General features: G+C 31.0%; 3 protein-coding genes across 3 annotated transcripts; 1 reads left to right on the plus strand and 2 right to left on the minus strand.

Annotated features, from left to right (window-relative positions):
- Positions 1–528: 528 nt before the first annotated feature.
- On the plus strand, positions 529–1,449 carry LOC108330911 (oleosin Ara h 15.0101). The gene has a single exon (XM_017565507.2). It carries the CDS (start codon positions 607–609, stop codon positions 1,111–1,113), a length of 507 nt encoding a protein of 168 aa, XP_017420996.1. The 5' UTR covers positions 529–606; the 3' UTR covers positions 1,114–1,449.
- Positions 1,450–2,010: 561 nt separating this feature from the next.
- LOC108318838 (AIG2-like protein D) lies at positions 2,011–4,728 on the minus strand. Its single transcript, XM_052876254.1, has 5 exons — positions 4,504–4,728; positions 4,284–4,356; positions 3,603–3,695; positions 3,366–3,449; positions 2,011–2,313 (listed from the first exon to the last, which is right to left on the minus strand). Exons 1-5 carry the CDS (start codon positions 4,635–4,637, stop codon positions 2,170–2,172), a joined length of 528 nt encoding a protein of 175 aa, XP_052732214.1. The 5' UTR covers positions 4,638–4,728; the 3' UTR covers positions 2,011–2,169.
- Positions 4,729–6,157: 1,429 nt separating this feature from the next.
- Positions 6,158–9,917, minus strand: LOC108329972 (proteasome subunit beta type-6). Its single transcript, XM_017564397.2, has 8 exons — positions 9,689–9,917; positions 9,434–9,510; positions 8,785–8,840; positions 8,584–8,656; positions 7,423–7,534; positions 6,932–7,005; positions 6,637–6,711; positions 6,158–6,468 (listed from the first exon to the last, which is right to left on the minus strand). Exons 1-8 carry the CDS (start codon positions 9,795–9,797, stop codon positions 6,343–6,345), a joined length of 702 nt encoding a protein of 233 aa, XP_017419886.1. The 5' UTR covers positions 9,798–9,917; the 3' UTR covers positions 6,158–6,342.
- Between the last annotated feature and the right edge of the window lie 5,589 nt (positions 9,918–15,506).

Below are 15,506 nucleotides of genomic sequence, written 5' to 3' on the forward strand. Positions count from 1 at the left end.
AGACGTAATATTTTAAGAATTTGAATTTTAATATTCTGATAGGATAAAAATATTGCTTTTATATTTTTAAAAGAAACCTAGGAGTTATAGAAAGAACAATCCTGCAATCTCATAGATTTTATATAAAATGTCATTAACTTGCTCTATGCAGTAAAATTTCACATGAGTATGAATGGCAGCATGCCTCTGGATTATATTATTTCCTTTTTACATATTTTAGTATATTTTCCTTTTGAACAAAACAAATAGCAAATTATTAATAACTTTTTTTCTGAATATTAGTAAAAACAATATTATAAAGAGAATGTCAGAGAGTATCTCTGGTATGATTAAGTATTAAAAGGAGGTGCAGAAGTTCCAAGTTTTCCATGATTTCATAATAACTTGTTAGGGTTGTTTAAGAGGGGTCAGTGCAGGAGAGGACAGGTGTTACCTCATTTTCATGCAAAGCCGCCACGACATGCAATGCACCCTCCTAACTTGCCGCGTAACCCCTCACCACCTCCTCCTACACTGTTATATACCACTTTCCTTCTCTCAGACTCTACTCTCATCAGCACACTACTATTCTATCTGAATTCAGTTTAATCTTGAAAACACAAAATCATGGCTGACCAACCAAGAACTGCAGGTCCCTACTATGGTTCCTCCCATGGAACCTCCTATGGACCACCCTATGGAAGTACCAATGAGTCCAACACCAGCAGCTACAACAACTCTATTTCACGTCAAACAGTCAAGTTCATAACTGCTGTTACTATTGGCATCTCACTCTTGCTCTTGGCTGGGTTGATCTTCACAGGTACTGTCATAGGGTTGATAGTTGCAACTCCTCTTCTTGTGATCTTCAGCCCCATCCTTGTCCCAGCAGCTTTTGTGTTGTTTCTAGTTACTTCCGGATTTTTGTTCTCTGGCAGCTGTGGTGTGGCTGCCATTGCTGTTTTGTCTTGGATTTACAACTACGTGTCTGGGAACCAGCCTGCAGGTTCTGACACCCTTGACTATGCAAAAGGGTATCTTGCTGATAAGGCTAGGGATGTGAAGGAGAGGGCAAAAGATTATGGAAGCTATGCTCAGGGTAAAATTCAGGAGGCTACACAGGGAGCTTATTAATCATGCATGCCTATGCAAGTTTGTATGAGGCTGAACTGAATGGAGGGAAGGGGTGCCCTTGTGGATGTGCAATGCTTATGTATTATAAGGCTTAATTGAAGGGAGTTATCGTCCCCTTGTGAATGTGCATGTTCAAGTTCTACTATTAATTTGAATTTTGTTTGCAGCGTTCAATGTTGTTTTGCTTTTGTTGTTTTGCTGTTTTGCTTTTGTTGTTTTGCTGTTGTATGTCGTATCTTTCCCCTTATTCTAGTTATATTTCCCTTATTTTAGTTATATTCGTGTAATCATCATCTTAATAAATCTCTTCTGCAACTATATAAGTAGTTCCTCCTCTTAAAATGTCGGGGTTGCTTCCTCGTTTAATGTTGTAATTCTTTTTCCTATATTTTGGTTCTTTTTTTAATTTATTGCGAGGCAGACTGTGTTGTAGAAGATATGTAAGATCCAAGTTAGTTTATTCTCAGTTTGAGAAGATGAGAGGGAATAAGGAGATCCAAGTTAGTTTATTCTCAGTTTGAGAAGATGAGATCGAGGCAAAGCTTCTCTTGAATCCATTATTGTTTCCACCACAATGGACTAAATTTAATGGCTCTGAAGACCGATCTTAATGACATATGCAAACTATTAAAAGAGAACAGTTCAGTTAAACTTCTGTAACTTCTATATTTTAAAAGCACTTCAAAATTTAGATTCTTACCGAAATTTATCCTAATTCACCCAACAATACAGTTTATTAGAAAGAAAGGCCTCCCAGCTAACACTCTACTACGAAAATACTAGGGATTAAAAAATCACTTTAACTTAAAAAAGTTGAAATATATGTTCTATGTATGTATATATGGACATCTATTTTGGAGAAAGGGTGATAAAATATTTCTATTGAATCCTAGAAGATAATAATGATACAATATAGCATAAACTTGTCATTGTTTGGTTATCAAAATATGATTCGGAAAGGAACTTACAATTATTAACAGTGAACAGTATGATTCTTAATTGAACCATACAGCTCAGCTCAGTGCACAAAATGCATAATTTTACAAACTGTAAACATCAAGGTTGAAGTGGCTTATCCTTTTCTTCCTTGTAGAAGGCTTCATAAGTCTGCACCCTTGGCTTGGATTCTGGCGATTCCAATTCTTCCATAAAGCTATTGGTCATCTTAACGAAATCATTCATGTGAATTTGTTTCCATTCCTTCCAAATACAAAAATCAGAATTATGAGAGAGGAAAATGGAAAAAATAAAACGAATTTCAGCATAGGGGATGCATGAAAAGGTACTTAATTTGAAATAGAACTGGAAACCAAGAAATTTAAGGTTACGACATGTAAAATCTAACGACATTGACACGAACTATGTATATCAGACAAAATGACCATATACTCATTATTCAATGTATATTAAGTTATCATAAAGTGAGTGAGGCCTTTAAGATTTTAAACCTTAAAAGGAATGTTTTTAACTAATATCAAGAAAGCTCTCCCAACAAGTTAATTCCCTCCTTAATCACAAGTCTACAAGATCAAACTTATGCTGCAAACTACAGATGAACCAAAATGCTTGAAGAACTGGACGAACTCCTTTTGTCAATCCTTTAAAACCAATCATAAACATGAGGGAAACAAGAAGGAAAGCATAAAGAGAGGTGTGGTCAACTATCTCGCAGTCACCTAACTCTAACTACTATAATGCCATCTGCCTTTAATTTGTATGCACAAAAACAAGTAGCCATAGCTTGATCATCAAGGAAATTGAATTATATGTTGCCAATTACTCATGTTACACAAGGTTTAAGGCATAACATTCTCATATGATCTGGAAATCCTGTCTTCCCCAAGCTACACGGCGGCAAAATTTCTTTTATTTAGTCTTAGAGCGTAATCAAGGTTTTTTAAAAATAAAGTCGCAACTGCAATTGTGGCCACATTGTCAAGATACTTAGGGCCTTCGTGACCATGAAATTGAGGCTACATTGGCTGCATGTGTTTGTACACTCATCAGAGATTGAAACAAAATTGCAACCATGAATATAACTGCAATTTAAAACATTGAATGCAACCACAAGCAGTCAAGGCTCCTCGGTCACAAATAAGCCTCATTAACTAATTTTTCCATAATATAAAGAAAACAGAAGAATAAATTTGTTTGAAATTTAAAGATCATTTCATGCTTTTCTTTTGTCCCCAAAACTTTCTTATATTGATTCTGGGTGGAGGAAATGAGAATAAGAAAGACGGCATGCTCACCTCAAAGTCCCACTCTGAATATAAGTTGGGGTCATTTCTATTGCCCCAAACATATGCGTAAACTTGCATCTTTTCAGACTTGTCCTGTTACAATATATACCATCAATTCTTCTGAGACTAGAAAGCAATCAGTGAGATCATAAGTATATTTTTGAGAAACGTAACGTTTGCATCATTTGTTATAATAATTAGCAATAGGTTAAAGGATGAATAGAAAGTGAAATAAACCAGACTTACCTCCAAGAAAACCTCAACATCAGTTCTAGTATATTCATCATCCTCGAACTCATCTAAAATATGCAGTTCAACTCCCGATAAACCAAGAAGCACCTGATCAAATAAAACAAGAGTAAATTACACCGATACCGAAGTTCCATAAATTAGACGCGATACTTCTTACTTTCTAATTTTTACAATAATTCCTCTTAATTGTATGAAGAAAAAGAAACCATAATGAAATTCTTTAATTATTTGAGAAGCATAACACCGTATACCTGATAAGAGAGACAGCTGTAATCATTTAAAGAAAATGCAGAGGTTATGTACAACCTCAAAAAGACGAAAGATGAAGAAGTAAAAGCAATATAAAAGCAAAGCCAGAATTAAAAAAGTAGTAAATTAGAAACCATCAAACATAAGTATATACAAAAAAGAAAGAAAGAAGACAAATCCATCTCTTAAATATTCTAATTTGCATTCAGTGTTTGCACACATCATTAACCTACAAATAGAACTTGTTTATTTTCCGAGGCATAAAAACATTAAACCAAAAAAGTAAAATAAAAAATTGCAGAGACATAAAACAAAAATTACAGCAAGAGTTAGGAAAAATGCGAATGGAAATTATTTTGCTTTAGAGAGAGAGAAATAAATAGATGGATGAATAATTAGGAGGGATGTGGAGAAAGAGAGACATACCCTGCCATTAACTTTGTCATTGTGGACGGGGAGAACAGCGGGATAAACGCGACCTTTGATCTTAAATCTGTGACTGCAAATCAAATACCAATTGAAAGAAAGGGGAAAATCGTTGGTTATGAAAATGAAAGGTATAAAATGTGATTTGAAGGAGTTGCAGAGAGAGAGAGAGAGAGAGAGAGAGAGAGAGAGAGAGAGAGAGAGAGAGAGAGAGAGTAACTGGTCGTGAAGGATGGCAGGTGTGGTCGGAGGAAGGCGCTTCAAGAGGGTATGGACAACCTCATCGGCCAGAAGGCTACCATAGACGAAGACGTTGTGCGTAACGCCACCCACGCAATTCACATTTACGCTCATTTTTTTCTCTTCTTCCTCTTCACTCTCTTCTCTACTACTACTCCCTCTTTTATTTCCAAAACTATCTTCTCATCTGTATGATTGTTGATAACGGTTTTTTAATATACATACATATATATATATATATATATATATATATATATATATATATATATATACATTTCACAGCTAATTTTATTTTTATTGATATAATTTATTTATTTTTTAATTTTACAGCTGTTTTTATAATTATTTTTAAAATTATACTTTTATAAATTTAATAATATTTTTATTTTTTATTATAATAAAAGTTGGATACGCTAAACCCACGTGTTTCATAATAATACAATAGTCTACTGAGGAAAAATTCTCGCGGTGAAATTTTCACACCATAAGAAGAAATTCCATTTATAATTTAAAATAATAATATTTTAATCATATTTAAAACATTATTATATTATTAAAACGGATTGTGAAATAAGTGTATTTTGTTTGAAAGAGCAAAAGGATTATTTTCTTTAAATAAAATTGAAACTAAATTAATACTATTAGTACCATTAAATTGATCCATATTGACCAGGGGCAACAAAATTAGGCAGGGCTAACTGGTTTACTGTAAAAAAGTGGGCTGAATATTGTGATTCATCAGCTTACCAAAATTTTTTACGATTTTGTCTTTTATAATATATATTAATTGGTTAATTAACATCTTGAATAAAATAAATTAAAATAATTATTATACTATTTTATTATAATCAATCATTAAAATTAAGTTATTATAATTAATAGATAAAATTAGTTTTCAAATAATATAATGAAAGAAGCTAATCATTTTATGTTAATTTGAAGAAAATGAACCAATTAATAGGCTAGGAAATCCGTTTCACTTTATTCTCCCTATTTAAAAAAAAATCGACTAAATGGAAAGTTGAAAACCCTTGTCAGAAGAAGCCATTCAATAGCTTATTAAGAGTTTGAACAGTTATTCAATCCTGTTCTTCATCAAATAAATTTATATAATTCATCTAAACTTCAAAATAAATCTAATAGATATGAAAAAAATCAATACTTTAATAATTAAGGAATAACAACTCAATTATATATTTTAAAAATATATGAACAAAATTCATCAGAAGCTTTCAAACCAGTAAAATTTTCGTTAAATTACACAAAAATTAAGAACAATTTATCCTTTTTTACAACTTACATAATCCAAGTTTTTTACCTAATTTAATTATACATACACAAATTAACCAGTAAAAACTTTCAGAATAATGAAATCAACCTTTCACATGCTTTACACGACAACAACACTAGATTTTAAGCTGTTACAATAAAAAAAATGCCGTTTCACGAACTTCACAGAAAATAAAAAACCAGTCTCAAGGTTAGCCTAATATTCAAGAGTCCATTTTTAATTTGATGATAGAGCCTTGCATCTTGAGATCTCTCCCATTTTATACTACTAACTAGCAGGACCAACAAAAGTTTAAAACATGAGTTGATAGTTGTTTTGTTTGCAATATCAATTTAAGAAAGTATGCATGTAACTTGTGAGCTATATAACGAAACAAAGGTTAATCATAGTACATAACTCAAGGATAAAACCCGACTAAAAACAATATCCAACCAAAGTAAGCAACTACACAAATCGTTAAGCAGTTCATAAAAGAGAGATGGCAAGATATAATCTATCCGGGATCCATTCAGAAACACAGCAACTTCTTCACATGCTCATCGGCTCTGGGGCACCAAGAATGTCAAGCAAAGAGTTATGGGGCTCCAGTTCCTCATGCCATAATGGAAGTTGGTCGCCAGGGTAGAAATTCCTGGTCACTCCCTCTGAGTTTATCTACAAGGATTGCAAAAGCTAAAATCAGGTGGCTTCAAATCACTGTGCATGTATATAGTATGAACCTTATTTCTAAAATACAAATTATGCCTCTTGCTCATTCCCCTACCCCTCCTTATAAAGCCTACTATAATTCAAGAAACACAAAACACTGGTCAGATGTCTTACTATGACGGTTCGGACCACCCCACCACTGGCACCATCACGAGCAATAGCCAGTGAAACTGCCTTTTTAACTAAATCCTGCCACACAACATCATGTAGACAGTCAGCATACATCAACAGGGATAACAATTTCATCCTAATAATTTCTAGTTATTTTCCATTGTTCATATCTGAAGCATGTTGTTGCAATGACAGGAAAATCAGATTAGGTCTCCAAAAACTAACATCTACAATAGTTCTTGGTCCTGAGTTTACTGTTTAACTTAGAAATAGCAACAGGAGGAATCAAAACACATACCTCAGCTTCCTCCTTGCTCATTCCCTCTTTCCAGGCTTGGTCAAAGAAACCATACAAGTAACTAGAGCCAGATCCTGCAGAAAGACACATCGAGTAAACCATAAGCTTAACAAACAAAAGTCAGCAACCCAAGGAAAAATCTAACTGGCTAGCAGTGAAAAATTTAGAAATAAAAATAAGCTCAACACAAAAACTCATAAACCCATTTGCAGCAAACAATGGTCCAGGCTTATTCCAAATTGACATCTAAAATCATGTATACACCACAGACAGATACAAGACAAAAAAATAGGAATGCGAAAAAAAATTATAATTATATGACATGATAGGGTGGGCAATTGATAATAAGACAGATACCTGATATCCAATTAATATTATGGGCAATTGATACAAGCAATATATATATATAGGGATATTCACATTAAAGGCAGGACATGAATACAGAAATCATAACAAGAAGATTGTCATAAACACATTTTAAAATTAAATACCTCCAATAGCAAAAGGTTGCTGTACTATTGTTCCACCCAGAGGGACGCCAAAAATTTGTCCACCTTCATATTTATCCCAACCTCCAACAATTAACCCAGTCTCTAAGAAATTCTGCCAGCGAAAGTTAATTTGCAATAAAGTTAAATATCAGTTATACCCCACTCTCCAATATTAAATAAATGGAGAGAGAGAGTACTAGGAGAATCCATCAGGTTAACACAATAATGGAACATTTGATAATCTTTGGAATAAGAATACTAAATTTCCTTTATCGTTTGAATGTGAAAATTCTTATCTAGAATTGAAAATGGTTAGCATAAATGACAGCTATGTCAGAAAATTGCAGTACATTGTTCCCAGTTGATTCTCCTTCTCCCACTCAACCAATATAAAAGGTCTTTGCAACTTAAAAAATGTCCCCTAAAACCCCTTCCAAAGTTATACTAATACTAACGGAAAGTTTTCCACAATCACGATTACCTAAACTTAAAATATTTCACTATTCTGATCTTAACAGTCCAAAGTGATGTTGAGTTGCTCAGTGAGATCTATGATTAAATATTAGAGATGATTCGTTAAATTCGCATTGTGTGATATTCCTTTAATGAGAAAATTCTAACAATCGAATTTGACTCATCCACTTCACTGATCAATTAATCCAGTTCAAAAGTGATGACCAAAATTTCAAGTACAGGAGTAAAGGTGTTGAGTTGGGCAAGTTTTGAAAACTCTTCTTCCAAAGTAATCGCTATGATTTTGGTCTATACATTTCTCACAACTCTCATTTTGTAGTATATATTGGTCTCTTCCTCGTTGAAATTGGATATAAATGCTATGATTACAGCTCAACTGCTCTAGAATAAAAATAATACAATGAAACAGCTAGTTTTAATAAACAATGTGAAATTAATTTAACATTTATTTAGCCCAAAGTCTCAACTTTATCAATTTACAGGTGTAACGTAAGGTCTAAATGAACCTGATAATGTATCACCAAGGTGAACAAGAAAACATTAGATAATTCAAGCTTAAGCAGAACAAGCCTTAAAGCCAAATCTTGTGGAAAGAGAGTAATGCATAGAGCTCAGAATTCATACTATCACTAATGGTGAAACTCAACCATGCAAGTGAATTACAAAGAGCAGGGCTTAAGGTCAAACCTTGTTGTTGTATGAGAGAAGCCGGACAAGGTTTGCAGCAACTTTAACTGTTGCAGGTTGTCCAAGTTGTATCCTATAGAAAAAGAAAAGTCTCAATAAGGTATATATCACTGTAAACACACACTAAATCATAGTCCAAACCTTCAGCCTCCAGCGGAGCATATCCAATTAGTATAAAATGAGGGAAATAAAGTCACTTACGTGTGTTGATGGAGGAAGTAACGCACATAGTCAGATACAATCTGAGAATCTGCAGCCTGAAAAATAATGCAGATTATAATTTGTTCATAAAACTATAACAGTGGATGAGAGATTCCGTAATCATCTTTCTTCCAGATTAGAATCCAAACATGTTCAGTATCACACGAGGCTAGCACGAAGCAAAATAATTAATTACGTTATTAATTTCAAAAGTCCAAACAGAACTTCCAACTAAACTCCATCCACTCACATTGACAAGATTTTAGCGACAGACAAACAATTGAAAGTGAGCAACATATATAATGTAAGAAATCCAGGGGAACTTTGATAATAACATACCAAACAACTAAAAGCCCCATTCTCCGCCAATACATTCAACTAATAAACTGTGTATGAAATCGCATAATTTTAAACCTTAACAAAAATGTTCAACACAATACATTATGAGGAGTGAAAAGGCATATATATATATATATATATATATATATATATATATATATATATATATATATATATAGACACAGCAAGCAAGTAAATATCCATATTAACAGAAGCACGAAGCAAATCCAGGGTAATTACAGGCACCGATCACCATGAATAACAACAGTTTGGCATCTAAAAAAGAGTCATAGGATGGAAAGATAAATACCGATCCAGAACGACAGACATAGACATTATCAGTGAGCTGTGTAATTTTGTCTGATGCCCGGTTGGCAACATACACTCCTGCAAGTTGAAAAAGGACCCATTATTACTCCCCAAATTAACAGCAATAATCCAATCTCGATTCTCAAAAATGAAGCAAGGAATTAATCACCCAGAGGAAGAAGCTGTTTAAAACACTGAAAACGAAAAACCCTAAATTAATTTGGGTTTGGATTTGAGCTGGAGAAAGAGAGTGTACCGGTGCTGGTTCGAGAATCGGCTCCTAAAACGACACCGTCTTTGTAAGTAACGCCGATGATAGTGGTTCCCATGGAATGGGGAGCGCTGAAATCGACTTTCTGATCCATGATTCAACAGCGATGCAGCAAGGACAAGAAGAACGGAAGAGTGAAAATGTTGAGAGTGCCCTAATAAAGCATAAGAAGAAATTGAGAAAACAGGTCCTGCTTTACATAGTCTTCTTTAGACTTGTTGCATAAGTTTTTTATTTATCTTATTTTTAAAGAAGACGAAAAACATTTATTAATTTATTATGTTATTATATAATATAAACAGATATTATATACAGGAGAAAAAAATACATGACAATATAGTATACCCGTATATTATCATCTATACTGTATACACATATAAAAAATTACCTTCTATAATTCTTTTATATTAATTTGATAAAAGTAAGGCTTAATTGGTTTTTTTCTTGTATTTGTTGGTATCTTTCAATTTTGGTCACAAATTCTTTTGGTTTAATGTTATGTTGTATTTTTAAAAGTAATTTTTAGGTCATTTTTATTAGATTCTGTGTTTATGCTATGCGTAAATTTGGAATATTTTTATTTTTAAATTTTTTTTATTTAAAAAAAATTGTCATTATTACAATGTTAATGTCAAGTGACAAACTTATATGTCATTGACATATGTTACTCTTAGTAACAATACAATTTAGTTTTCATATTTAAAAATTTAATTCAATATTGTCTTCATTTTTTTAAAATGATAAAATATCATTTCTCTTTAAAATAAGACTAAACTAATAATTAATTATAACTAAAACTTATATATACATGTTAAAATATTCTTTTGAAAAACAAATATTTATTTTAAACTTATAATTTTTTTAAATATTAAAATGTGAATGTAAAATGATATTCCTATTTTTAAATTTTAATATTTAAAATAATTTAAAAATGTATTTTCCTTTTTTAATTTATAAATTTAATGTCACAAATATAAAATTTAAATATTTCAAGTATCACTTAACTTTTCATTTTAAATATTTATTTTTAAAAAGTTATAAGTTTAAAATATTGATTTTTTATTAAAATTAAAATTTCTAAAAAAGAAAATTAATTTGAATATTTTGGTTGATTGAAAAATATTTTAACATGTATATATAAATAGTAACTAAGTTTAATTATTAGTTTAGTTTCACTTTTTATTGGGGAAGGACAATCTTGCTCCATTAAAAAGAATGAGAATTAAATTGAATCAAAACTTTAAATATAAGGACTAAATTGAATGCAAGACATTATCATGTATTAAGTAGTCAAAAGCATCACTAGTTTAAGCTTTAACCCGAGTAGGATAAGTACTTGGAATCCCGAATGAATGAGCAAAGATCACCTTGCAAAGCTAAATACTCTCAAGTGACCGACAGTGAAGTAATATCGTGAGAGAAGGGTGAAAAGAACCCCTTCAAAAAGTGAAATAGAACATGAAATCGTAAGCTCCCAAACAATAAGAGAAAGTTAGGCTCAGCCCGAGACTCTGACCATGTGCGTCTTAAAGAATAAGTCACCAACTCATAGGTAGTAGCATTTGACACATTAAAAAAATTTAATGTAACTGGGTTAAAAGAACTATATTCATTAATTTTAAAAGTTTGTAAACCAAAATGTATTAAAGTTTCAAATAAAGGCGAATTTTAATTTTGCGTTAAAGTTCAAAGACTAAAACACATACTTACATAATGATGATAAGGTTGTGATAATTGTTTAAGATAATGAACTTTGTTTGTATAGTAATTGTTTATGTTGTGATTGAACTGTTTTGGAAGAAATGGGACTTGGTAAAAGACTTAATATGAGTATGGTGTATCAAATTGAATTAGATTGGATATATGTGTTTTGTGTGGATGTTGTTAATGTAGTGACTCCTAAGGAGGGAGTACTGCATTGAGATGATGATAGGTGGTATATCGAAAAGGATTTCATATAAAAATTGTCCTAACTCTACTAGTATCAAACTCGAGTAAAGAAAGATACTAGTTGTGAAAATTGAAGAATATAATTTGGAGTTTTTATATTAAAAAAAATCAAACGTCATAGACATAAGGAATTTACCTAGTCCTACTCGAGATGGATTATGGTTCCTAATATATAAATCTATAGTTATAGTTTCTAAAAGGTGAAAGTGAATTATGAGAAAAGTGGAGTCTCTGTCGTTCAATATTTAAAAGTAAAATCAAATGCTTATGTTATTATTGAGCCATGAAGGTTGTGTTATTTGATAGACATTTGATTTTTTATGAATGTTGTTGTTTTGAGTTGACGATCAATTGTTATATGTAGTATTGTTTAATTTTTCACTAGCTTGCCCTTTTTCACTACCTTATATATGTAGGTAAAATTAACTAAATTACACTGAACTGTTAAAACCTGTAATAAATCAAAAAATAGTTCATGTGAACCGAACTGAACAAAAATTAGTTTAGACGAATTGAAGTAAATTATTTTTTATTCTATCAATTTGCACTCCTTTAACTATACTAAATTGCAATATGAACTAAAATACTATGTTCCGTAACATATTTTCGAACTACACTAATTTTGAACTGAATTACATTAATTTTGAACTGAATTGTACAAATTTTGAACCGAACAACAATAATGTTAAACCAAACTGCACAAATTTTAAACCGAACTATAATATTTTTGAATTAAAAAACTAAGGAAATAGTATTTACCCACTTCATACATAGTATAGGTTCTTTATAAAAAAATACACAAAACTAAGTAGATAGGAAAGATTTGCCTTTACTCATGTATAAGTCGCATTATAAAATACAACTTATCAACACATCTTCAATCATCCAAATTACTAGCACTTGAAGGTCTTACATCATCTTGAGAGGTTATCTCTACAAAAATAAAATAAAATATTTCATCATTTTTTTAATACTTAAAATATAAACTAATATATATATATATATATATATATATATATATATATATATATATATATATATTTAAATTGTAAGAATTATGCAGCGAAATAATTGCATTTGGAGTGAATTGGTTTCTTTAATAAAATTGTAATTTTTTAAGAAAAATCCCTTTTTATAAATTGACTTTACAATTAAAATTGATTTCTTTTAAATAATAATAGGAAAAATAAAGAGTACAGAGAAAGAGAGGTTTGCACAAGTAATTTTATACTTGCTCAGATCAAAAGACCTTACATCTAGTTGTTAATGTTCCTAAAGAGGGATTAACCAATCGTTAACATATTCTAAAACTAAAGAAATAGTATTTACCCACTTCATACATAGTATAGGTTCTTTATAAAAAAATACACAATCTATGGAGTTTGTTATGTCCTTATAAATGATTTTATTTTTCAACAACATGAAACAATTTCTCATCCTCTAAGATCAAATACAACTTGAATAAATGTATATTTGTTCCTTTCCAAATGTGGCAATCTATGGAGCAACTCTTTTGCCAACACACCTTCGCCTTCATATGTGAGAACAAATAACTCCATGTGTTGTGTTTCATTATCTTTAAGACTTTGTTTTTCGTCAACGAACTGGATGCATAATAAAGCACTACAAACAAGCTTCCTTTTCAAACATGGCAGTTGGTGTATTTCATTCATATGTCCATCCTTTTGTTTCTGTAAAATGACATCACAAACAATACAAGAAAAATCATTAACAAATAAATTTTGCATGCTCTATTTCTCTAGTTCTTTCTTCTTCTTTTTTCATTTTCTCGTTCTTTTTCTTTCATTCTTTCTTTACTCTCTATTGCTTGTTTTTCTATTCTTTCTTTTTCTATTTTCTTCTTCAGCATAAGTTGATCCTTCATGACTTGTCTTGCTGTCATAAACTTCAACTTCATTTCATGTCCCTCATGCCTTAAATAAAGCAATCATTCATCAAGATTGAATGTTTTAAAATGAAGTCATGACAGTCCTAAAATAATATGACAAAAATCCATGGGAGCAATATCACATAATACATTTTGCACACATTGCCCCATAGTGAATATGATCCATGCTTGATTCGGATAAGAGCTTGTTGGTAAGTAGAGTTTCCCCACCAATCTCTGGCTCACAACATTGTTGGCGCTTCCATAATCATATACAACTCTAAACAAGAGTGGCCTTCAATTAAACACCTAGTATAGAAAATTTCCATCACCCACTCAAGTTTGCATCTAAGTATCATTCCTTTATGCCATGATTAACAAACAAATCAAAGTAACAAGAACAATATATATATATATATATATATATATATATATATATATATATATATATATATATATATATATGTTGTGTTTGAAAATTTTCTCATCCACACAAGTGTTTGCGTCTTCACGTTTTTAACACCCTCCACCACGACACCCTCCAATGCGTAACCACTCTAAAAAACCCTTTACACTCCACTATGCAGCCACTTTGAAACAACTAATATGATAATGATGAAAACACAATTAAGACAATGTGAATTGAACATAAGAATAACTAATTAATACAGAGATTAAAAAAATAAAAAATCCCCAATTATGATAAGATGCTAAAATTGACCCAGAACTAGAAATCTATGAGTTTAATATGTAGAAGCATGAACTAAACCTAAAAGATAAATGTAAAGTTGCCAACAAATCCAATTGATGCTTGAGCAAAGTGAATGCAAGAATAAAATTTGTATGCAGAACTAAAATTCATTACCTAAAGCTTCAATCAATGCAACTAAACTAACACATGTCAGAAAATGATCTACCAATTAGAGGACTGACTTATAACATGCAGTAAAGAAAAGTTGTAAAGATCAAAATCATAACAACAAAGGGAAAATAAAGAACTAGAAACATGGGTCCTTGGATTTAATTTCAACTCTGCTCGAAAAGACTTTTGGTTAACTTTTGGATCCTTGGATTGTAAAACAGAACCATAATTATGCAAAGTTCACCAGTTCAATCCAACCAATCAAATTCGAAAAAATCAATTATGAAATAACAATTCAAAATTGAAAAAATTAACACAAACAGAGTAAATTGCTAAACACTAAAATAGTAAATAAAAATAATTAAATCATGTACAGTAATAGTAAAGTATAACACAATAATTGAAAAGGCAATAGCAAAAGTGAATTGTAACTAGGTAAAAACATTACAATCAACAAAGAGTAGTAAAAAGGTACATATTGGGAAAAATGGGAAAAACAGAGGAAGCAAAAGTGAATTGTAATGGTTAAAATTCAAAAACCAAATTGGGATAGGATAGATAAAGAGATTGTCTCACGTCCACCGAAGGCCTTCGATGTTGAGAAGATTTTTGACAAAAATTTTCGATATTTGTAAAAGTGGTGATTGAAAAAGAAATGGAATGGATAAAACATAATTAAACAAAAAGGTAAAACTAATGACACAATTCAAGCAATAAATTGAAGGACAAATATAAAAGCTTCAATTTTTTTAACTGAATTCCAAAATGGTACAATTTAATTTTTAGTAAAAATAGTTTAATTTTTCTAATATAATATAATATAGTTTATCTATAGTTTAATACAATCACGTTAATTATGGCCAACCCCTATGGGCAGAGTTAACTTAAAATACTTAAACTATAGTTAATCTATACTTTTCTAAACTTAAAAAACTAATAATACAGTTAACTAAAAACTAATTAAACTAATTAATAGTACAGTTTAAAAATACTGAACTATTTTATATTAAGTACAGTTAACTGCAGTTTAGGTTTATACATGCTTTCCCAATCACGGCTTCATTTTGCTTTTTGCCTTACATCCCGTTCATCCTACTCGATGC

This window comes from Vigna angularis, chromosome 4, assembly GCF_016808095.1.
Source record: "Vigna angularis cultivar LongXiaoDou No.4 chromosome 4, ASM1680809v1, whole genome shotgun sequence".
NCBI classification, from domain to species: Eukaryota; Viridiplantae; Streptophyta; class Magnoliopsida; order Fabales; family Fabaceae; genus Vigna; species Vigna angularis.